Here is a 19,191-nt window from a genome sequence, read left to right on the forward strand (position 1 = left end):
AAACTTTGTTGTTAATTACAAAAGCATGGCCTTAGCTTAGGATTGCTCTAACAAGCTTACAACTTAAACTAGCCAGTGTACGTTACTCTACAGCTGCCATGGAGCCTGTTACCTCTTTCCTCTGTGTCCAGCTGGTGAATTCTGCCTTTCATCTTCCCAGAGTTCCTGTCCCTCTCCAGAAGCCCCCCCTAGCCTCTGTTGCCCAGCTATTAATAAACCAATCAGGAGGTGCCTAGGCAGGCAAGGTAAAACAGCAGCATAGCTTCACAGTGTACAGAAAGAGTATCCCACAACAGGCCTCTCTCTTGGCCCTGTCAATCACTAAGCCCTGTACCCACCAAGCTGTTAATTAAGACTCATACTGTGCTGTGTGTTGCAGGGGCACAGGACACCTGGTCTGTCATCCTTCTTTCTCTACAGCAGAAGTACTCATTAGGAGTGAACGAGACCTCTGTCTGAAAACCATGGCCCCAATTAAATCTCAGGTTCCAGCATCGAAGATCTTGTGTGAAGTCCAATAGGGGAATTTCCATATCATTAGGAGGTTAAGTCCTAAACTCAGTGTCTCTCAAGGGTCACACTTTACTCCTGGACATCCTCACGGCTCCATGTCAGCATCCTAGATGCCCTCCGGAAACCAACAACAGCCAGGGTCCCTCTAGCCTCAGAGGTGGTGGCTGTTCCCAATCCCTTAGGGAACTGTGCCGCACAGAACACACGCAGCGTTAGCCATGATTTGCTGGTAAGGTAAGGCCCTGGTGTGTATTAGAGACCTGTTTAGGTCGAGAAGGACAAACAACGACTTTTCCTGTCATAGTCCCATGGCGTACATGCTTCCCTGGGTAGGGCAGAAGGTAGTGCCTGCCTTCTGTTTCTTTCTTTCTTTCTTTCTTTCTTTTTTTTTTTTTTTTTTTTGGTTTTTCGAGACAGGGTTTCTCTGTATTGCTTTGGAGGTTGTCCTGGAACTCGCTCTGTAGACCAGGCTGGCCTCGAACTCAGAGATCCACCTGCCTCTGCCTCCCAAGTGCTGGAATTAAAGGTGCGTGCCACCAATACCCTGCTCCTTCTGTTTCTTTTTAGCATACGTGTTTAGTTAGTTCATGTCTCAGAAACTAAACATACAAAGCAGAGACAGGAAGATGGACATGGCTTGGACTGTTTCATGCTCCTACACAGTCAAGAGAACACTGGAAACAAGGAGATGCCCAATGGGAACCTGCTCGACCTGACTTCGTTCCCTGCTAACATCCTACCATGTAAAATGACAGTCTCCCCCCCACCCTTCCAACTTGCCAATTCATTGGCACACACCCATTGGTGGAACCTGTTTAAAAACATGGATTATGAAGACACATTTCCAAAGATCTCGGTGTCAGATAGGGTCCAAGTATCCACAATTTCAAATTTTTCCTCAGAGAACTCCAACTGGCTACCAGCTCTGAGGAACCTCAGCAAATGTCACTCATGGTTACTGATTCTACTTGAAAATCAAGAAGTAATTAGCCAGAGGGCAGATAAACTTTGATAAGCACATAGAACTGTGTCCAGGGATAGAGAGAAGACTTGAGGTAGAGCTTCGGGGAAGTCCTACAGAAACATGCATAATTGAGGAGATGGCTTCAAGGCCACCTCTGTCTTGACATATTCCAAATTCAGGGCCTACCAATTAGCTCTGGATTCAAGGAAACCAAATAAAAGAGACGTGCTGCATAGCATGAGGAGGTACTTCACAATGAACTTTTTTTTTCACACAACATTCTAAACATGTCTTCCCAGGCTCCTTCCTTCTCTCCAAAACAGTTTCATTTCAAATCTACAAAAGTCAGAGTATTTGATTTTGGTTAGCCCACAAACATAGGCTGAGAAACCATAGATCGTTATGAGATTAAGTCGACATGGGACACTTATCTGTGGATGATCTGGAGGTTGCAATAAAGGCTGACCATGGCCACCACAACTGGGATGGTGTCAGTGTCAACTCACCTTTCGCTCTGGCCAATTGTATTTTGCAAAGATGTTATCATAGGTGTCCACTGCCCCATCAGTTATGAGCATGATGGCCTGGCTGCAGATACTTCCTTGTCCTGTGTGGTTGAACTGTGGAAAGAATTATTTAAAATAAGACACATATCAGAGAGTCCGTGTATCCACAAGATCTCTAGTGCAAGTGGTCCTTGAAATCTAAGAGTTTCATTACATACCGCCAATATAACCCACAGGATAAGCTTTGCAAGTGGGTCGCCTTTGTTCTCTGAGAATGACTAACTGCAAGTAACTGCAGAAGTTAGAATTAACTGTAGACCAAGGCAAAGAAGGGTATGACTTGGGGTGGGGGGAGAGTGGGTTCCTAAAACACATGCCTGGAGCCTACCTAAGTTGGCAAAGGAGCTTTTAGAGTACGAAGCAGGCTGTGAGAGAGGCCACACCTCCTTCAAAATCTTAATGAGGCTGATCTGAGGGAGCTGAGTAGGTACAGAATACTTTATATGTTAAAACTCAAATGAAGTTTCCGACAAGAAGTTAGGAAAATGGTAAGTCACGTCCCAAGGTCAAGTACTCTTTTTGAACAAAGAAGTTGAAGTGCATGTTTTAGCATAAAAGATTTGTAACAGTTTGTTAACACGTGTGTCATGCTGGAAATCTCAGATTGTACTTGCTAGTGTGCAGATCCTAATGGCAGCTTTATATTTTAAAAGCTCCTACTCTTAGCTAGGGATGGGCATATGCTTGAAATCCCAGCACATGGGAGACTGAGGACAGGAGGATTGCCACAAGTTCAAGGCCATCCTGGTCTATGTTTCCAGGCAAGCCTGGGTTTCAGGTTGAGTCTCCCTTCTCAAAAAAACAAAACAAAAATCAAATAATAGGGGTGGGGGTGGGTACCCGAGACATGGCTTGGTGGTGGAGCACTTCTTGCCGGAAATGTGTCAGGCTCTGGATTCGATCTCAGTACCACAAACACCTAGCTCCCAGTCTTTCCGAGTAATAACTGCAAGTGAGCAGATATAATTACCAGGGTTGTGCGCCCTTCCTGCGAAGAGGAGGTGGGGAGAAAAAAATGTGTAATGAATGCTATTAATGATGCCAGTCAAAGCAGCACCAAGTCCTTAAGCATCCTACAATTATACAACGCTGAGACTCTGACGCATAGAGCGGTCTTCAGCCTTCAGAAGCCAACGCTCCCTCTACTATAATCTGCTGTTTGCTCACTTGCTAACATGTATGTGTGGTGCCGGGGATGAGACATGCCCAAAAGTGCTTCCTTCCCTTAATTTTGTATTCTCTTTGAAAAGACACAGAAGAACTACTCTATGTGCCTGATAATGATGACTCTAAAAGGAGGAAGCAGATAAGGGGGAAACAGGAAATGAAGGGTTTTGTGAACTGTCTTCAAGGAAGACTTTACCAGGAATGTGATTTTTTTCTTCTTCTTCTTCTTCTTTCTCTTTTGAGATCCTGTCTTAACAACAATGACAAAATCTGTCTGGAAATGCAGAGAGGCGGGAGTGGGGTGGGGTGGGGGAGGGATGCAGACTGAATTGAGGCTCAGTGGAAAAGCACATTCTTAGGCTTTCCCTAGAGGAGGAAAGGCACCTCAGCTAAGGATGTGTTAAATGTATTAGCTACAGCTCTGGGAGAGACTGACGGATACTTCAAATTGAAGATATCCATGTTTAGTCTTTATGTAATTACAAGTCTGTTATGTTTACCATAAATAACTGCATGGATGGATGGATGGATAGATGGATGGATAGATGGATGGGTGGATGGGTGGATGGGTGGATGGGTGGGTGGGTAGGTGGATGAATGGCATTTCTCTGAGGCCCTATTAAGACAGAGCAAGTCAACCATCCACATATGTAGACTCATGATACAGTGGAAAGTACCCAGTTCTATTCTAGAATCAGATGCATAACTGAGATGTTCGTTTCCCTGATCATCATTTGTACCATGGGAATAACATACTTACATGGTTGTTATAATAGAGGTTAAATGTTCACTGTGTACCAGGGTAGAAGCTTGAGCCTATTGAATCTTTATTGGTCTTGGAGGTTGAAACTGTGCTTATCCTTCTTTTGTAGGCAGGAAGGCTGAGGTCCAGACAGACTAGCCCAAGGAGAAATGACTACTGTCCAACAGCTGGTATCTGATCTGAACTAGACAGGCCATCCCTAGCATCTACGCCTGGCACAGCCTATACTCTAGCTTCTCATAATGATAGGGAAGACCCTGGGCAGCTAGTGACTGTTACGGTCTGAGAACGCCTGCCGATTGTCTTTGTGTTGGAGGCATGGCTTTCAGTGTAGCCGTATGAAGAAGTGGTTCGGGTCTGTGAGAGGCAGTGCCAAGTGGGAGGTCCCTGGATCACTGACACTGCTGTCCTCAAAAGAGCCCGAGAGAGTTCTTGAGAAAGCGGGGCCTTCGGGGCTCCTGGCTTCCTGATCCAAGACATGGCCTCTCATTCTCACACGCCCTACCATGATGCCTCATCGGGCTCTCATCGTTGGTCAACCAACAGGGCTCCTTTCCACCTCCCCGTCTGAGAATCAAGAAACTACTTTGTCCTCCCCCTGAGACACCACCACTAAGATTATCTCAGGGTGGTGCCTTTATCCCCTTACTTCAGTAAGAAAACAAAGTCTAGCCTGGCCTTCTGGAGAGGTCGTTGGGGGCAATGAGTAAGGAGGCCACATTCGACCCAGCCCTCCCGGTCTTTGAAAAGCCCACAGCAAGCCTCTGAATAAAAGCCATCCCTGCTTCAGGTCAAGGAGACCTCAGGCATGGGGATAAAAGTCTGGGGCTGTTCTGGAAGCTCATTCAAAACCATTCCAGAAGAAACACTCCCAACAAAAGGAAAGAAGGGGAGAGAGATGAAGGTATCAGGGTCCTGTGTCTTGGAAGTCAGGACCCCCCAGGAGCTATTCATTTACAATGCCAGTCCTTTCCTCTCGGTCAGGGCCCCCTCCCACAGCCTCTGAAGCAATATGGACTTGGAGGGTTTTGAGGAATGCAATTAAATTCAAATGCTTTGATGAGTAATATCTCCTCTCTTCATATTTGTCTAGAACATTTTTTTTCATTGAATAGGGAGAGTGATGAAAGTGTTTTCCATAACAACAACAATGACAAGGCCTGGTGATGAACTACAATTAGCTCCCGGATTCATCAGTTAGCGGCGAAACTTTCAATGCATCCTGACATGTGGAGCATTTGGTTGTGATTAACCGTCTTTGAAATGTCACTGAATTTTATTTAATTGGCTAAGAAAAAAATTTAAAAGGTAATCACTGCAAAGATCACATTCATCACCAAAAAAGGATAATTGCGGTTGTCACATGACAAGGTAGATGCTAAGTATTGCAGCAAACCGGTTCTGTGTTCTCTGTGGAGGCTAATGAATGGAGTAGAGGTCGATAACTGGAGAGGGCTTAGAAGTTCATTTAAATGCTCCTTTCAAAGCCACGAGTATCAATGACCGCAAGCCTTTAAGTCATCTGAGCAAATACCAAAACCGAAATGTTGGTAATTGCAAGACAGAATAAACTCCATTTAATTATTGCAGCCTCTGGGCCATTCTAACCTCCAGCCAGTCAATCTTTGTGTGTGTGTGTATGTGTGTGTATGTGTATGTATGTATGTGTGTATTTGTGTATATGTGTGTAACAGGTTTTTAGATAGGCTTGCAGAGTCAGGCATGACACACAGGAAGAGAATTCCATCACTTAAAGGCTGCATTGATGAAGTGGAAAATAGATAAAGCCTCATTTTCATGGAAGATTAACCATCTCTGTGTTTGTGTAAGAATTTAGCTGTTTAAAAGCCCAATGGCGAGATATGGGGTGGAAACGTTTCTCTGTGAGATGAATGTGCACTCAGACGAGTGTGGTGCCAACTGCTAGTCGTTCTCCAGCATGGACATTTGGCAGCCTTCATTAGGGCTGTGTCCTGCCATCCAGCATGGACATTTGGCAGCCTTCATTAGGGCTGTGCCCTGCCATCCAGCATTGACTAGCTGTCCATATGGGGTCTGACTGGGTTTCGTGAGGTGAAGATCAGGCATATGGATAGGTAGAAGGCTTTGCTCTTTAAGATTAGGGGAGCTCAGTGAGTTAAAGGTACTTGTCACCAAGTCTGATGACCCAAGTTCAACCTCTGTAATTCACATGGTAGAGGAGAGAATAAACAAGCTGGACTCTGGTCTCCACACATGCACAATACATACATACATACATACATATATACATGCGTGTGATTAAAAAATTCTGACAAGAATTTGAGGCTGGTAAAAAGCACTCATATTGGTGTTCTCTCTGGGTCTTACTAGTCTCTGGCAGTATGGACACAATGTTTCGGAGGATATAAAGGGTCTTATACTCAAACAAATGCTTAGTGGATCCAGACAACAAGCTGTTAATATTAAGTTTAAATAATACAAAGTATTTAAGTTTAAATGATACAAAGTGTTATCTGAACTCAGACAAAAAGTAACCACTGAAATAAACACGTTTTGAAATGCCTCTACCTAGCAGACTTTCCTAACCCTTTGCTACATGCAAGTGCTGTGGGCCTTCTTCCAAGCATGTATTTAAGTTTTGAAATGGTGAAAATGTATGTGTCAGTGCATCACAGATACCCAGGATGAAGGAAGCTCCCCAACTGCACACCACCCTGATCTCGGCAGATCAGCATTTACGTGGCTGTAACCCTGGCTCGGGAATGTTTGAAGACAAAACTGATGAATGGAAGGAAAATGAGTGGGGGGGGGAGGATGAATGAGACGTCTTGAAAGAGGTGAGGCCAAGTCTCAGAGTGGAAACGACAGAAAGACTGGAAGTCACGGGGTGTGGAAGAGGCGGCTCCTGAGACTACAGTTTAGTTAAAGCTTCCAACCAGCTGAGAATAATCAATAATCAGCAATCAATAATCAACAATCCCGACACAGTTGTTAACACTGGCTGTAAAGTGCTGATAGGGAGACACTATGAATTTCATATGAACTTATTTTCTAATAAGGAAGATATAATAGCATTGACCCATGCTTCAGGCTCAGGCCTATAGGAAAGTGGAGTACGGCCCTATTCTCATCCTGGATGCTTTCTGGAAATTTCATGAACCATACTATAAAGTTTCATTTACAGTGTAAATACCCTACCTTGTCTTACAACTCTTGCTTTACCTTTTTTTAAACTAATTTTTTTTACATTCCAATCCCAGTTCCTCCTTCCTCCTTTCCTCCTACTCCCCCCATTCCTCCCATCTGCTCCATGGAGAGGATAAGGCCTCCCCTTGTTTTATCTTTCAACTGCAAACCTATCAGGTACACCTCTGAAGGTTAAAAAAAAAACCAATGATCTCGTTCAGATTCCTAGCCAGGTCTCACTCTTTCCCTTCTTATTAAGCCCTGCTCTTAAATTCCCCGCAGGAGTGACTCATCCATCCATCCACCATGGCATAGCTTCTCGGTAACCTATCGATGACTTGGAGTCCTAGCAATGAAAGAGACAGGACAATGCGGTGACAGCCAAGTCTGCTAAAGGTAATGGGATCTCACTGGAGGCAGAGTTCTTGTGAGCTGTCACCCGTGTTGGGATGGGACTCCGAGGTAGTGTACCTCCCTTGGAGTTGCATGTGCAGCTGTAAGTAACTCCAGTAAAAAAAAAATTGTTTGCCAAGTTGGACCTGGATGGAGTCCTTTCTCTGGTCTGTGCATGGCCTATGGAGGCTAAACGGTCGTTTATTTGCATGTCTCCAGGAAAAGTCACACACGGGCCTTCGTAGATGAGAAAAGGGGAGTGGGGCTGAGCATCCCTTGTTCAGTGTCACACACAGCTTCCCTGCTCAGCCAATCTGATTCCAGAGGACCACAAACCTAACCACACGACAGTCCCCTGCTCCCACTCCTCTGACACCAAGAGCAGGAAAGCAAGCCTGTGCCACGGGGAGACTTCTTGAGACAGAAAAGACTGGATTTCCAAATCTCGACAAGTCTATTCAGCACCGCCTCTTAAGAGAGAGACTGAAGCACTCAGGGCCGCTGCAATCGAGCGCTCTGAGGCCTGAGAAGTCACCTGCCTGTGTTCAGACCAATGTGAAGGGGCACCTGGCCTCTGCCCTGGTCAGCAGTTTCTAAGATATTAATATGCCATTAACAGAAATGTGCTTCTGAAAATATGAAGGGCCTCTGTGTGTGTGTGTGTATGTGTATGTGTGTGTGTGTGTGTGTGTGTGTGTGTGTGTGTGTAAGAGAGGACAGGGGAGAAGGGAGGGGAGGGGGAGGGAGGGGGGAGGGATGGAGGGAAAGAGTGAGGAAGAGAAGGAAGGAGGGAGGGAGAGAGGGAAGGAGGGAGGGAGGCTGACTCCTGGAGCTCACTTCGTACCTGAAGATGACCGTGAACTTCTGACTCATCCACCTCCATCTCTCAACTGCTAAGATGACAGGTGTATGCTATCACGTAAAATTTACATACTACTGGGGCGTGAACCCAGGGCTTTGCGTGTGCTAGACAAGCACTTTGCTGAATGCGCCCTAGCTCTAGAACATGAAGTCTTGCGTCCATGTTGATCACCTGCAGCTAACAGTCCCTGGGAATGAGGCACGATGAGCTGGCTCTGGGTGCACACTGGAGAAGATGACCAGACACCTTTCTTCCTGTAGGTGCACACTGGAGAAGAGACACCTTTCTCCCTGTTTTGGTTTCTTCTGCAGGAGGAAGAGACCTGCTCAGAACTGAGACCAAAATGGCTCTCTTTGTGCCACATGTCACCGATAAAACAAACTCTATGCCAACCTTTGGCCCAAGAGCCAGTGTACCTAGGTATGAAAAATGCAAATCTAGACTGGGATTTCACTGAATGGCAGAGCCAAGCCTAGACTAATCAGCTACTAGGGTGCTGACCCTGACCCTTCATATGCTCACAAGCAAAATGACAACAGCCTACCCTGCATAGCTGGCGCCCTCATCCAGATGTGCGTGGCATTCCAGTTTGTTCCTGTTGCTCTCAGAGCACTTCAGGCCTGAACATAACACCGACCGAGATGTTCTCCAAACCCCATCTCTTGTCCTGAGCCTGAGGAAGGCAGGTCAAACAGGTACTTACGTCACTGAGTATGTTGAAGGCCTCGTTGAGAGCGATATCCAGCATTCCAATTCCTTTGGCGAAAAGTTTGTCCAAATGCTCCCTGAAGTGCTGAAACAGCAACACATAAGAATCCATTAGGACCATGCATATGTCTCCTCTTCATGGAACCTACTACCAGCTCACCCCAGCTCCTCTGCCACACTGACTCCTAACTGCTTCCGGGGGTTCAGTATTGATGTCGCCCCTCTCTATCTTAGGAGGCTTTTTCAGGCCACTTGCTCCTCAGAGAAATTCACAGTGCTTCTTTTGTGTCCCAGGTTGTTTCTCTGTGGCACTGATAAAACACAGACCAAAACCACCTCCAGAGAGGAAAACCTTTATTTCACGGTAAAGCTTCCAGGTCAAAAATCCATCACCAAAAGAAGCAAGGGTAGGGGCTCTAGGCAGCACACTAGAGATAGGGCCTGGAGGAAAGCTGCTTCCTGTACCATTCCTATGGCTTGTTCAGCTGCTTTGTCATAAAACCCAGGACCACCTGCCTAGGCGTGGCACCACCCAAAGGGTGGGGTTCTCCCACATCAATCATTAATCAAGAAAATCCCCACAGATGTGTCCACAGGTCAATCTAACAGACATTGTCTCAATTGAGGTTCCTTCTTTCCAGGTATTGCTATTGTGTATCAAGTTGAGCCTCCTGGAGTCTCTTCTGTTTCTCCTAGTTCTGTAGAAATCCAGCCTCCACCTCATAAGAAAGCAGCTATGAAAGCCTGCGAGGAGGCTTGGTACATGATGCATGCATCACATAGCATCCTTGACTCTGGACTTTGACTTTGCTTTGGTGTTCTGCGCTAAGGACAGATCCTGGGCTTGCACATGCTAGGCAAGGCTTCTCCCATCACGCTACATCCTGAAGCTCTTTACCAAGACGTTGGTCCTTAACGGGCCCCAGGGCTGTATCATTATGGTTAGGCTCTACTTTGCAAAGTCCACCCGGTATCATATCCATCACCCAGGCTCAGCGGTGTTCATTGTCACAGGTTTATACCGCGTGGTCGCCATTCTTTTAATCCACGTGTGGCTGTGTGTCACATGCTGCTTCAGGCAACGGCTGCTCGTATTGTTGGGCGTGGAGAGTCAAACGGAACCAACCTGTCAGATACTGGCTCAGTGCGCTTTGTGACAAGGTTAGTTGCTTTTGTTTTTCCTGGTACAAATACAATTCATATATCAAGAGGGAAAAATCATTCCCCGAAGAGACGATTTTCTTTCTCTTTCTCCTCTCCTTCCTCATCCCAGACTATACCCTACTTTCCTACCTATAACATGAACCAACTCCCTGCTCTTAGAGCCGTGTTTACCTCTCAGCCCAGCCCCATCTACACGCAGAGATGCTTTTCAGAAAACTATTTCCCAGGTTGGGATCTCAACTAATTGCTGCTCTATCCAGTTTGATAGCTATGGGTGACCTACAGCTACTGACATTTAAGTTGAAATAAAATGGCTCACTGTTGAGAACCCTGCTCCTCTATGACTCAAGCCACATTCTAAGTGTTCATTACCCCGCTGTGGCTAGTGACTACCTCACTGCCAGTGCCCAGGTAAGGACACTGCCGTCACTACAGACAGTTTCACTCAACAGTGCCAAGCTGAAGATACGAGAGTCAGATCAGTCATTTGGGCTCATCGTATCAATGGCAAATGGGGATCCAAGGCCTAATGTGGTATGACAGTTAATCTTGGTCAAATTGACTGCATGCGGGATCAACTAAGAAGCAGGCTGGTGGACATACTTGTGAGGGATTTTCCTGGCCAGGTTATTTGAGATAGGAGGGCCCATTCTAAATGGGGGTGGCAATGTCTAGGGAAACCCAGGTAATAACATGAGATCTGAGGGGAAAGCTCTACTTCCTGCCTGATTGCCTTCTTGGGCCTTTCCTAGTTCACACACCTCCCAGGCTTCTCACACACTGAGGACCAGTGGTTCTCCATGGCTCCTCAAAGCCTTCAGCAACAGACTAGACTCATGGAATGAGTAACTAGTTCTTAGCCTCTGCTGTGTGGAAACAGCTGTTGCTAAATTGTTTGGGCTCTATCCGGTAGTAAGTCAATCAAATAATCAAGGGACCTCTTAGTGATACAGATGACGACCGTCTTTAATCAGGGTTCTATTGCTGTGAGGAGACACTATAACCTTGTGTGCAACACTTAGGAAGGAAAACATTTAACTGGGGTGGCTTATAGTTTCAGAGGTTTAGTCCATTATCATCATGGCAGCACACAGGCAGATGTGGTGCTGGAGAGTTCTACATCTTGATCTGCAGGCAGCACAAGGAGACTGCACCCTGGGTGTGGCTTGAACGTATGAGACCTCAAAGACTCTCTTCACAGTGACATACTTCCTCCAAAAGGCCACGCCCACTCCAACAAGACCACACCTCCTAATGTGCTGCTCCTTAAGCCTGTGGGGGCCATTTTCTACCAAAACCACCACAGGGATCCAGAACCCTGTTGCTTTCTTCAAACTCTCTTATACTAACACATTACATACGGTTTGAATGAGAATACTTCCTCTTTTTATGTCCTAGTTTCATTTCTCCTGCTGTGATGAAATCCTAACAAAAAGTTCATCATGGAGGGGAATCCAGGCAGGAACTGGAGTAGTTAGTCATGCCACAACCACAGTCAAGGACTCCCTTCCTTGCTTGCTTATCTGCCTTCTCACCCGTCCTAATGCTGTGACTCTTCAATTCAGTTCCTCATGTTGTGGTGGCCCCCAACAATATATTTTTTTATTGTTGTAGTTGTTGCTATTCCATAACTGTAATTTTGCTACTGTTACAAATACAAATATCTGATATGCAGGATATCTGATATCCTAGAGACTGGTGCTGTCCACAATGGGATGAGTCTTCTATTATCAATTACAATCAAGACAGTCACTCACCGATATGCCCATGGCCAGTCTGATCTAGATAATCCCTCAGTAAGACTCTCCTCCAATATGACTCTAGGTTAGGTCCAGCTGACATTTAAACTAACCATCACGCCTTCCCAGATCAAGAAATGGGTTCATTTATGAGACCCACCCAATGTCACAAAAGGGTATTGACCCAGGACTTTTACTATATTGTAGGAGAAGACTGTCATCCTAGTTAAGACAGTTCAGTTCGGGAGGAAACCTGGGTTCCTCTGGCCATGTGGCCGTTGCAGGAGTAGTACTTCCATGGATGAAGCAAACAGTCAAAAAGAAGAGTCCATAGTGGAGGGGTGTGGTTTGAATGAAAACTCTCTTCCATAGGTTCACAGGCAATGGCACTATTAGGAGGGGTAGCCCTGTTGGAGTAGGTGTGGCCTTGTTGGAGGAAGTGTCATTGTGGAGGTGGGCTTTGAGGTCTCACATATGCTCAAGCTACACCCAGTGTTGACAGTTCACTTCCTGTTGCCTGCGGATCAAGCAACGACATCTACCTGCGTGCTGCCACGAAGATAATGGACTAAAACTTCGGAAATGTTAAGGCAGCCCGAATCAAATGTTTGTAAGAGTTGCCACGGTCATGGTGTCTCTTCACAGTGATCGAAAACCTAACTAAGACGAGGGGGAAAGACTGGGTCATGACAACAGGGCTAGACCACTCACTACAGACACGCCTGACCTTTTCAGGTGAGTAAGCAAGTGTGCTTGCTCCTTTGTTTATTCAGTTCTAGTCAGGCTGGGGCATCTGAAGTGAGAGGATCTCTGTGCACCATAGCTGTCACAAAGATCCTGGAGCCAGGGTAATGCCTCGGCCAAGTGTCCCCATGATAAAATGACAGACACTCATTGTGCCACTTGTGGACTTGTGGTCCTCTTTCCTTTTATTAAGGGTGTGTGTGTGTGTGTATGTGTATGTTAAGGGTGTGCATGCATGTACTTTAAGGGTGTGCGTATATGTACGATAAGGGTGTGTGTGCATGTATGTTAAGGGTGTGCGTGCGTGTACATATTACACAAGCATCAGTGTGCTCATGTGCACATGCACACGGAAGCCAGGGGACACTCTCAGCCCTCACTCATCAGGTGCTGTCACCTTGGCGTTTGAGACAATATGGAACTAGCCTGGAGCTTGTTAAGTAGGCAAGGCTGGCTGGCTGACCTGTGTAGGCACTTGCCTCTCCCTACCTTGTTAACACTAGGACTCCGAGCACGTGCTTACACGCCAGCCTTTTTGACATGGGTTTGGGTGGGGACTGAACTTAGGTCCTCATGCTTGCAAGGCAAGCACATTACAGAGTTATCCCCCAGCCCAAGTCTTCTTAATCACTGTCCCTAGACCTTGTTACTTACTGCGTGTCTGTGCCAGACAGAGCACGGAACGGCACTGTATGCCCAGTGGGCCTTGAGTACTTAACAGTGAACTTAGAACTGCTTTGGTATCACGGATATATGAGATACCATCACAGTGTTACCAGTGTGCACACTAACACAACAGAAGTTCAGCCTGTGAAGATCCCCGAACAGAAAAACAATCAACTATTAGCTCTTGTCCTCACTGTAGACCACTGTAGACCAATCTTGCCAGTCTGTGATACCTGCCTGGGTGGCAGATAGAGCAGAATACATCAGGGCTCAGGACAACAGGAAGAAATGTCCAACACATCCAGTCCCCATCTGCCTCCCCTTTAAGACATTTTTTTCTTCTCTGAGCCTTGCTTCCTTTTCCTCTAAGCACTCAAAGGTATGGGCTGAGAGACACACCTGAGGACAATTTGTGGTACGTGGGAGCTATGTGAGGCCATCTGAATTCAGAACCACTGTTTCCCACAGCTCATGATAAGAAATGACATCACAGTGCCACGGGCCAGCTGTCACTAATAGAGAGAGCATGCTTATCCCTGAGCGCAGGAATGACTGAGCTAGGAACCCATTCCTCGCCCTGCTGAGAAGTCCAAAGGAACAAGAGATTCCACCGGAACTCGGGTTTAGCGAATGGAAGGAGCTCTGCCAAGGCCCAGTCATCACCTCCCTTCTCAAGGATACTGGCAGCAGAGTCCAACAGTTCTCACAGCCACGTCGCGGCCACAGGCACACTCACACACACTCACACACACACACACACACACACACACACACACACACACACACACACACACACACGCACACACACTGTTCTGTAGAAGTGTAATTTGGACTTCTTTAGAAGCTTTCAAATCTTGCACAAATGGAGGGAAAGCGGGTGGACCAGGGAGGATTACCGTTAGGATTCGCATTTACAAAAAAGTGCCAGGGAGCTGGCAGCAGCCATGGAGGTGGCTTGGTTGTGGAAGTATTTGCATCACAAGCAGGAGGACTCGAGTTCAGCTGGGATACTGGGGGAGGCAGAGGCAGGAGGCTCTCAGGAGCTCGTTGGCCAGCCAGTCTAACCACTCAATGAGTGGCAGGTTCCGTGAGACCCTGTCTGAAGAATAAGGTGGAGAGCAAACGAAGACACAAACAACACACACTCACACACTCACACACGCACGCACGCACGCACGCATGTGCACATGCACTCACACACACACTCACACATGCACACATCCTCATCCCCTCACCCCCTGAAACTTCATACTTTGGATGCTTCCCATGCCAACCTCCCCATTTGTAGCTTTATGGTCCAGTACACCTGGGGGTGGGGGAACAAGGGCAGGATTGTTTTTAAATGAATACAAACATGGTTAATTTCACTCACCCATAATCCCTCATGGGTCTTCAAGAGCCTAGCTACAGCAGAATAGAAGGTCCCAAATTGCTGGGCTGGGAACTGGCTGGACAGTTGTGGACAGAAGGTAGCCAGCCCCCCCCCACCCCGCCTCCTGCCACAACCACACACACACCTTTTCTAAATTAAGCGGTTTGTGGGACGCAGCGACAGCCCCATCATATCATTCAGTTTCAATAAAGGAGGAGCGGGGTGGCTTTTTATCTTAGCTTCCGGCAACTCGCCATCCGCTGCTGCCTAGGAAAAGGCCTTGCTGCTTCCAAGGCAATTAGCACAGCTTATGCCTGGGGAGATAACCCTGCCATGGCTCTGGGTGCTCAGTGCCAGCAGGAACCGCGGAGCCCTCTTATCTCCTTCTCACAGTCCTCACAACCTGGCCCAACCCGGCCAGAGGAGGACCCCGGTGCAATGGGCTCTCCCTCCACCTAGATTGGGTTCCGTAGAACCGCACTGAGAATTCCCGCTGTGACAACAGGATGCCTGTGCTTCTCAGTTAGGGTTTGTATTGCTGTGACAAAGTGCCACGACCAGAAGTAATTCGGGGAGTGTCTTCTTTAGTTAGAGTTCCTATTACTGCCATGAGACACCATGACCGCAAAGCAAGCTGCTGAGGAAAAGGGTTTGGCTTACACTCCTGCATCTCTGCTCATCAATGAAGGAAGTCAGGACAGGAACTCAAACAGGGCAGGAACCTGAAGACAGCGGCTGATTCAGAGGCCACGAAGAGGGGCCGCTTACTGGTTTGCTCCTCATGGCTTGCTCAGTCTGCTTTCTTACGGAGCCCGAGAGCGTAACAGTGGCTCCACCCACGGTGCGCTGGGCCCTCCCCCATCAATAAGTGATTAAGAAAACGCTTTACAGCTGGTTCTTACGGCAGCATTTTCCCAATTAAGGTTCCCTCCTTTCAGATGACTCTAGTTTGTGCATCAAGTTGACATAGGGCACCAGTGTCCCTGGGTATGTTTGGCTCTAGTAGTTACCAGGCACAGTGACAGTCAGGGGGTTCGAGGTGAGGCCGAAAATAAAATAATAAGGGCATGAGAGGGAAAAGGAAGTCCTCATCTTCTCTGCAGCAACAGTGAGCTCACAAGCAGCAATTGCACAAAGCCTTTCTCCCATCCAGACCGGGGACCCACGGTCTCTTGGGAATTTTAGCAGGAACCCCATTCACAGGGGTTCAAACTCCTGTGTGATCTTAGGCTCTGTTGTTGTTGGTTTTTGTCTGTATTTTTTTTTCTTCTCAACAGATTATTATTCCAACCAGGTCACCTTTGAAGCTGCCCTGTATAATCTCACTTAATAAGAGAGAGAAGACATAGGGGGGAAAGTTTAATAACCGTTTAAGATGCACCTTGGCAACACAAAGGACGCATACATGTCTAATAAGAAGAAAACTGCTATTCTCCCTTGGGAAGCCTATATCCGCACTCGGGTACGTCCTTCTGAGCACCCTCACACTTAAAGTTTACATTATAAAATCTTTAATAAAATCAACCCCCGATACATACTGGCCAGTCCTGAAATTGTTTTCTGTTTTAATTTGCTACAAGTCTCAGTACAGCCTGGGATGAAGTCCCTAAAAGATAAAGGGAAACTCCTCAGGCAACTCAATGTGGCAGCGTGGAAATGTGCCTCTGCTCCCCTACTGCTGACACATGTTTTGACAGACTAGAATCCAGGTGTTTTAAGAATGCTGCATTAGAGGAACAGAATTTATAGTGTGAGTGTGTGTGTGTGTACACATATAAAGGAGACGTATTACTTTGGCTTTCAGGCTGTGGTCCAGGTAGTCCAACAATGGCCATCTTCCAACAGAAGCACCAACGATAAGGTAGTTGTTCAGTCCGATAGGCTGGGTGTCTCAGCTTCTCTTCCCTGTATGCTGGACTCCCAAAGAATTGGCTCTGCACCAGTTGACGAATGGGATTAACAGCAAGAATGAGAGCAGGCAGGCAAAGAGCAAAAGCTTCCTTCTTCTGTGTCCTTCATACAGGCCGCCAGCAGAAGATGTAGCTCAGATTGAAGGTGGATCTTCTATCCTCAAAAGTTCTGGGTTAAAATTGGGTCTTCCCAACCCTGATGTAAATCCACACACCCGTGAACACCTCATTTTTGACAAAGAAGCCAAAGTTATACAATGGCAAGAAAAGAGCATCTTCAAGAAATGGTGCTACCACAACTGGATGTCAGCATGCGGAAGACTGCAAAGAGATCCATCTCTCTCACCCTGTGCAAAACTCAAGCACACGTGGATCAAAGATCTCAACATACTGACTCAAGCACACATGGATCAAAGATCTCAACATAAATCCAGTTACACTGAAAACGGTAGAAGACAAAGTGGAAAGCGGCCTTGAGTGAATTGGAACAGCAGACAACTTCCTGAATAGAACACCAGTAGCATAGACTCTGAGATGGACAATTAATAAATGGGACCTGCTGAAACTGAGAAGCTTCTGTAGGCAAAGCACACTGTCAACAAGACAAAACAGCAGCCAGAGAATGGGAAAAGATCTTCGCCAACCCCACGCCTGACAGAGGGATGATCTCCAAAACATATGAAGAACTCAAGAAACTAGACATAAAAAATAATAATCCAATTGGTATCAGGATAGAGGGGGAGAATAGTGAAAGAGATGTCTTGATGGGTGGGGTTGCACATTTCAGGGTCAGGAAGAAACGTGGTGCAGGGGAAACTCCCACAGATCTACAAGGATGATCCCAGCTAAGACTCCTAGCATCAGTGGTGAAGGTGCCTGGACTGGCCGTCTCCTGTAACCAGATTGGTGACTAACCTAACTGTCACTGGAGCCCCTGACTGGTAACTGATGGAAGCAGATACAGAGATCCACAGCCAAACACTGGGCCAAGATCTGGGAGTCCTGTTGAAGATCGGGAAGAAGGATTGTACAAGCCAGAGGGGTCAAGGTCATTGCTAGGGAACTCGCAGACACTACTAACCTGGGCTCACAGGAGCTCACAGACACTGGACTGACAGGAATTTGGCTTTTGAAAGTCCTGTCAACCAAACAGATGATTGGCCTACCAGTCATCATGGCTGTCTCACTGTGAGATCTCCATGTAAGCTTCTACAGGGTTCTACGGCCCAAACCCAAACCACCGAAGCCCGTCCACCAGAGACCAGGTGTTCCCTCATCTGTCTTATGGTTACGTTTAGTGACTACTAGGTTATTTACTGCAAATGGGGGGGGGTCAGACTCCCTGTCCTGACAAAGTAAGCCTGACGATACACACCCACCACCCCAACCTCACCCCCAGGCCGACACTCTTAGGCACCCACTGGGCTGGAGAAATCCTCCTGGTTGAGTTCTGTAGCCATTTTGGCCACCTGCCTCAGGAACACAGGGCTGGGTGTGGTCAGTAGATTTCGCAGTAGAAAGGCACACACATCTGTGTCACGGCCACCTCCAGGCCGAGATGTCAGTCAATGGGGCCAGCGCGTGATTCCCACTGGGGAAAGCAGAGACAGCATGCCTCTGAAAAAAAGGAAAATGGAATAGCCCAAGAAAGCTGGTAGGAAGGACGTGGCTCGGCTGTTTGTAAGTGGAGGGGGCGGGGCACACAAATTCTGACAGAACTGCCCTGGGCCTAGCCCTTCCAGGGTGTCCCTTCGTATCATGGATAACAAATTGAAACGTCCAAAGGCAGCAGCTGCTTAAAGCCAGTGCCAAATTAGACGCACGATGGATCTCCTGGACATGGACAGCACGTTTCCTAGAGGGTTCCTCACATCAGCTGCACATGGCAAAAGTCCTAATGACTCCCTGGAAGCCAACGGCAGTCAGCTCAGCGCCAGCGCAGGAGGTTCTTAACCGGGAAGCCTCTCAAGTGGTCCAGCACTCCCAACACATCGGTCCCCTTACACAGCCCACCACAGAGGCTCGGAAGACTGGCTGCCACGAGGAAAGCCACGGCCAGGAGGCTTCCGGGCAGGACACCTGCTTTGTCTGCCAGTCCAGGGTGGCAGGCAGCGGGTGTGTGAAGGTGGCCGGCCTTGCCCATCACGTCCGCTGGACATCTCTGAAGGCGAAAGTTCATCCTTCATCAACTTTACGAGGGTCTTGATTTGATGCAAATGTGTTTCTGGGAGCAAGAATGCTTCCAAGAGCCGGGGCGTATAGGAGACAGAAGCCAAGGTTTTGAGTTCATGCCAGCTGTGATGCCAGGCTCTGGGGATGCCTTGGTTCTGGAGATACGTGTTTGTATTTGGTGGCCAGGGAGAACACAAGGCAGACCCAGCACTGTGCATGTCAGTGAGCTCGTCCACACGGAGCCATCACCTCCTAGGTATGTGGGACATCCTCTGCACCCACAGTAAGAACCGCAGGCCCACCGGCCAGGCTGAAGGGCA

At 47.4% G+C, this 19,191-nt stretch overlaps 1 protein-coding gene across 1 annotated transcript in view; it reads right to left on the reverse strand.

Moving 5' to 3' along the window:
• The window catches only part of Cacna2d3 (calcium voltage-gated channel auxiliary subunit alpha2delta 3), an 812,900-nt gene that overhangs the window by 372,754 nt on the left and 420,955 nt on the right, over nucleotides 1-19,191 (reverse strand). The window contains 2 exon segments of the mRNA XM_040747790.1: nucleotides 1,984-2,097; nucleotides 9,100-9,189. Coding sequence (XP_040603724.1) covers nucleotides 1,984-2,097; nucleotides 9,100-9,189 — 204 coding nt within the window.

This window comes from Mesocricetus auratus, unplaced genomic scaffold (genome assembly GCF_017639785.1).
Source record: "Mesocricetus auratus isolate SY011 unplaced genomic scaffold, BCM_Maur_2.0 Super-Scaffold_100006, whole genome shotgun sequence".
Classification (NCBI taxonomy): Eukaryota; Metazoa; Chordata; class Mammalia; order Rodentia; family Cricetidae; genus Mesocricetus; species Mesocricetus auratus.